Consider the following 6,000-nt stretch of genomic DNA (forward strand, 5'->3'; position numbering starts at 1 on the left):
AATCTGTCTTTACGGTATGCAGTTCCAGGAGCCATTTCCTAGTGCCCACTCCCAAGTGTTTTATTTGCTTGATTTCAATGTCATCAAGCTCTGCAGCTGTACTAGATTTCATACACTTAAAGGCATTTTCCATCACCACTGTAAAACAATCTTTAGAATAAATGTAGTTCTCGAGTTACAACTGCAACTGGGAGCGGAATTTCCATCACTAAGCAATGCGGTTATAAAGTGCGACGTCATGTAATGACATTGCTTAGCAATGGCTATCCCTGCAGTCCCCACTGCCGTCATTAAGTGAGCATCATGGGTGGTTAAGCGAGCACCTCTTCACAACTTCCTGCTAGCTTCCAACAACCAAAGTCAGTGGGGAAGCCTGCAGGAAATTGCAAGTTCCAGGTGGCTTGCAAGCAGGCCAGCAGGCAGGCAAGTGGCTGCTGCCGGGTGGGAGGAGGAGTGAGGGGGTGCATGGGTGGCTGGGGAGGTGTGGCACAAGTGCGGCTGGGGGTAGCTGCTGCCAGGTGGGGGAGGGGGTGCAAGTGGCCAGGGAGGCGCAGTGTGAGCACAGCAAGCCTCATGGAGGGTGCATAAGTGATGGGGCAGGGGCGGCATGAGAGCAGTGGGGCTTGGGGTGGCTGCTGTTGGGTGGGAGAGGATGCACGAGTGGCTAGGGAAGCACAGTGCAAGCACAATGAGGCCAGGGAAGGTGCATGAGGGTGCGTGGGTGGCGGGGAGTGCAACATGAGTGCAGTGGGGCTTGGGGTGGCTACTGTTGGGTGAGAGAGGGTGTCCGAGGGTGTGTGAGTGGCCAGGGAGGTGCAGCACGAGTCTAGCGAGGCTTGGTGAGGGTGTGCGGGTTGCAGGGGAGGCACAGAACAAGTGCAGCGGGGCTTGTGGTGGCTGCTACCAGGTGGGGGAGGGTGTGCAAGTGGCCAAGGAGTTTACATGAGTGGCCAGGGAGGTGTGGTGCAAGCATGAGGCTCAGGGAGTGTGCACAAGGGTGTGTCGGTGGCCAGGAAGGCATGGTGGGTGGGAGCGCAGAAGTGCTGGGGCTGGGGCAGGGTGCATGGGTAGGGGAGACTTACCCAAGCAACTTGAGATCTTCCTTGCTGGCTTTCCCATTGACTTTGCTTGTGAGAAGCCAGCAGGGAAGGTTGTAAATCGTGATCACGTGGCCGCAGGTCTCTGCAACTGTTATAACTGCAAGCTGGTTGACAAGCTCCCAGATCATTATCATGTGACCGTGAGGGTGTTGTGATGACGGAACTTCAAGGACCAGTCGTAACTACCACTCATTCAGCACTGTCATAACTTCGAACGGTTGCTAAATGGGTGGTCGTTATCCAAGGACTACCTGTACACATGCTCCTGACGTTCTATTTCATTTTTCCTATAAGTTTTTGGTAATTTACCATTTAGAAGCAAGTGGAGTGCTGTTTATTGGCTGCTACAGGTTGGTGCTTTCCCATCCTGCTTTGATACTGTTCAACTTTCCAATTGTGTTCCAAATTTTGTTGTAGTGAATCAGGTTTATCTTTCAGTAAATTCCTACCAACTTCTATATAATTCTTTGACTGAGGAGTTTTAATTTTTGAATTGTTAACACTTCTGTGGAAGATATTTTAAGGACAAGATATTTTAACCAGGATACAATGAAGTTTAAGCTAGATAATGCATCAGATTCTTTCTGAATATATGATTCTTACTTTAAAATAAGGGTATGGGGCAGGCAACTTTATGATTTCATTTATAAGGACTTTTTGATATTAAAATATTATCATGACCTGTAAAATTAATTGAATAATTTCAAAGTTATAAATCAATGCTATGACATTATGGCAACAGTAACTGTTTTAATATTACATTTAACTGAAGAACTCTATGGCCTCAATTAATACGTTTTCAAAAATACTATAACTCCTTTAAAATATGACAAGTACAAGACAGAAAGGTTAAGGCTTATTTATGTTCTCATACAAAGGCTGCTACTATACTTCCAAATTTCTCCTTCCAAAAGATTTTAAATCCTAACACTTTTGCAGTTAGAATGCTGGGGAAGAACATTTAATACCATGCAGTTTTCTGCTACCATTGCTTCATGGATAACAGTTAAGGGAGCCCGCAGCAAACCACCTACCCCGGTGAACTACTCTGATAGTTAAGACCTGATTTCTATTTAGACTAGGTTGCTATGCCCAACTTACCCTCCACCCATTGAAATGAAGCAAGGTAACTCTAAGAGTAAAGCTGCAGTTGCTTGATTCTGTCACATTCAAAAATCTACAAGATATAAATATAAAACTGAAAACATATATTAGAAAATTATTCCTCCTGGATGTAGTGTGTCTTTCTTTTAAATATACAATAACTGCACTTTCATATACTGTGAACTTGCATATATAATGTATTCCAATACCAAAGAAAAGCTACTCATAGAACTTGGTGTGCCATTCCTGGTTATACTTCTCATTTTAACAGAAAGCAATACAGAATAATTAGCCAAGTGTTCGTTGTGCAAGACATCTCCAACTGTTTGCTGGTAGAAATGCAATAGCACCACACTGTACCTTCAATTGTGGAAAGTGCATATCTGAATAAGACCAAAGAGACAGATCAAGAGAGAAAATTCCAATTTACCTCACGTGTAATATGCAATAAAAAGAGATGCTTTAAAACTCTGGGAAAAATACATTATCTTTTTAGAGAAATAAACCTTTTCAAATAGTATGTCATTAATTGTTATAATACATGAGTATAATTTCAAATTCCTATTGAAACAAATAAATATTAACTAATTACCACATGAATGGTAAATCTGTGTTTTGTCATAATACATGAACTTAAGTATGCTTTTGGTTCACATTTACTAAGCATGCTTATTTTTCACCCTTTGAAATGTGAAAATAGTATCTAAATCCCTTACAGGTAGACCTCACTTAACAACCATTTGTTTAGTGATGGCTCGGACTTACAACGGTGCTGAAAAAATCCAACTTATGACTGGAACTCACTCTTATGACCATTGCAGCGTCACCACAGTCACATGATCACAGTTTGGGTGCTTGGCAACCGATTCGCATTTATGACTGTTGTAGCATCTCACAGTCATGTGATCGCCATTTTCAACCTTTCCGTACAGATTCTGTCAAGCAAAATCAATGGGGAACCACATGATTCACTTAACAACCATGTGGTTCGCTGAACACCCATGGTGTTTTGCTTAACAACCGCCACAAAAAAGGCCATAAAATCAGGAAGGATTCACTTAGTGACCACTTTGCTTAGCAACCAAGATTCCAGTCCCAATTGTAGTCGTTAAGCGAGGACTACCAGTATATGACTGCTGCATGCTTAGTATAACAATGAAACAAAATTGAACGTTCTAAATTAGTGCTACATAAATTAATATTATTACTGACTTGGGACCAGTCTTCCGTTCTCAGCCAACCCACCTCAGAGGGATGCTGCTGTGGGAAAAAATAGGAAGAAGCACTACATATGCCACTCTGGCATCGACAAGGGGGTCAAGGTATAAGTTGCAGCAATGCAACTGGAGCTCTGCCCCTTTGGTAACTGTCTCAATATTGCATACATGTACAAAGGGACTGGAATTGGATTGCAGTGTCATGACTACTATCTTGATCTTTTTGATCCCACCACTAACACAGCTTGTAGCTGAGCTCCTGAACAAACTGCAGATGTAATAATATTATAATAAATAAATAAATACTTGTAAGGCTTTTTTTACATAGTACAAAGCCTGATTACATTGTATCCATTTTGCTGATGAAAAAAAAAGGAGATTCCAAATTTCACTGACATGAAGCAACAAATCATTTGTTTCCTTTCATCAGAAAAGTAACTTATGAATAAGCTCTTTCTTTCTTGAGGAGGTCAAATTCATGTACTGATAACAGTAGTGTACATGTTTTGAAACTAAGAATTTTCAGGTTGCAAAGCATTTCAGGTAAATATCTGAGGAAAACTCAGAATTCCACAAAAATGAAGCTAATGACAAAGTAGCCAACCATATTTTATGCAGAAAGTTGCATGAACAAAACTATGTGGTCAGATAATGTCCAGTTCAATGTGAAAATTCAAAAAATTGGGTTGAGTAAACTATGGTTAAGTTAACCATGGATAAGAATCCCTTGCAAAGACAGCTAAAGAAGGCAGTACTAATGATTTGACAGAATAAGGCAGATTACTTATCCAATAGGTATCAAATATACACTACCTTCAAGATTATGCCAATGCAGAGTAACTCAACTACAACAGTAGTAATTATCAGGTTTCTACTACAGCATTATACAAAAGTACCAAGAATCAATTAATCACAATAGCTTGAACCATTCAACAGCACAGAATTAGAATTCTCAGAAAACAATTCTGTATAATTTAAAAGCCCACAAATCTTTGTTAACTTATATGCAACAACTCCACATTGCTATACCTTACGATAAGACAATAAGCAATCTTTACAACAAAAGCATACTTCTGCCATTCAACCAAGAAGTGAGCATACGACCAGTATGAAGTCAAAGTCTTTTAGACTGGCTGAGAAAGTAGAAGACACCTGAGAAACAGTGCCAATGCTGTGCCTGCTCTTTTTTTAAAAAATCCCACTTTCACTGGCACTTCATCTCCAAATAATTTTCCTACTTCCATTTGCACTAATCGACAACTGTAATAAAAAATTCAGCTCAATCGGCCACTGCTCTGGAAAATAAACTGCACCATCACATGAGAGAAACTGAGGCAGGTAAGAAAAAACACTGACAGGATGCAATGAGGCACTAGGCTAAAACCAGGCACTGGGGTCGCCTCAACTGATGACACATAGCAACTCAATGCTGGGTTAACTGGGGGAAAGAAAAGAGAAGAAAGGGACCCGTGTTATTCATGTAAAAACAAGCTGGGAAGCAAATTCCTTCCCAACAGAGGCCTAGCGGAGAAGAGTTCTCTTCAGCAGGCATTATTAGCCTAATCACCCTGACGTCTTTTCAAAAGCCAAAGCAGCCCTCGGCCTCTCTGCTAAGCGGCGGGGAAAATCCCTCGCCGGCTTCCGAAGGGGCAGCCCCAGATGAACACCCTTACCACAACGCGAGATAAAACTCACCCGAGGCCAATCGACCCCAGAAGAGCGATGCGGTGCTCTGATTGGGAGCAGGAAGGGGGGCCTAGAGGCTGGGTGAAAGAAAGTCCTTAGAAAGCGGGAGAGCTCCAGAAAAGGAGGATAATAAGGCACAAACGACGCCATCGCGGACCCCACCAACCTCCTCTCTCTTTTCCAATCCGCCCCCTTCGCCGCCGCCGCCGAATTCTTACCTCAGCTAACATCATTACTCGCGGTGGAAGCCTCCGGCTCTAGCTCCGCCGCATGGTGCGCTTGTCCCCAGCCGAAGGCTACCGCACACCGCTAAGGAAGCGACCCCGGCAACTCTCAGCCTCCTCAGCGGTCCCTCCGCAAAGCCAACCCCATTCCAGCCGCCGCCGCCGCCGCTCGGTCAAGAGGGGCGGCCATCTTGGCTACGTGAGACGTTGCCGCCGCCGCTCTCCGCGGCGCAGCCGCCCATTGGGGCAGTGAGACGCGGGGCAGGCCTCTCTCCCGTGGCTGGGCTCCCTGGGCTGGCCCCGGTTCTTTCGCGCCGAGGCAGCCGAAGGCCGATACAAACTCGCTCGCCCTGTCTGCTCCTCTTCCCAGGACGGGGCTTTGACCTTGCAGAGCAGGTGGGAAGAGGAGGGCTGAGCCCGGGTTGGTGCAGACTGTGGGAGATCCGGGTTTACATTCGTCGTTGTGGAGATCGGGAGGGTATCTGCCTAATGTCCCTTACACGGGGGTAGGAATAAAGTGGGGCGGCGGGGGAGAAGACGTTTCAGAGGACTTCCGATCCTGAAGAGTAGAGAGTTTAATCATTAAACGTTAATGGAAGGATTAGACTAGCAAAGGAAAAGAGGAACTGCAGCCAGCTGGAGGCGCAAACATGCTGACTTCACCTCTCG

General features: G+C 44.4%; 1 protein-coding gene across 3 annotated transcripts in view; it reads right to left on the minus strand.

The window, feature by feature from the left end:
• Positions 1 to 5,557, minus strand: part of SNX13 (sorting nexin 13) — an 81,597-nt gene extending 76,040 nt beyond the window's left edge. For 2 of the 3 annotated variants that reach the window (XM_063303733.1, XM_063303732.1), the window contains exon 1: positions 5,326 to 5,553. In XM_063303733.1, coding sequence (XP_063159803.1) covers positions 5,326 to 5,340 — 15 coding nt within the window. In that variant the 5' untranslated portion in view covers positions 5,341 to 5,553. Of the gene's footprint in view, positions 1 to 5,325 lie in introns of all 3 variants that reach the window. The other variant, XM_063303734.1, reaches the window with a different exon arrangement.
• Positions 5,558 to 6,000: the final 443 nt, after the last annotated feature.

The sequence above is a fragment of the Candoia aspera genome, chromosome 4 (genome assembly GCF_035149785.1).
Source record: "Candoia aspera isolate rCanAsp1 chromosome 4, rCanAsp1.hap2, whole genome shotgun sequence".
Lineage (NCBI taxonomy): Eukaryota > Metazoa > Chordata > Lepidosauria > Squamata > Boidae > Candoia > Candoia aspera.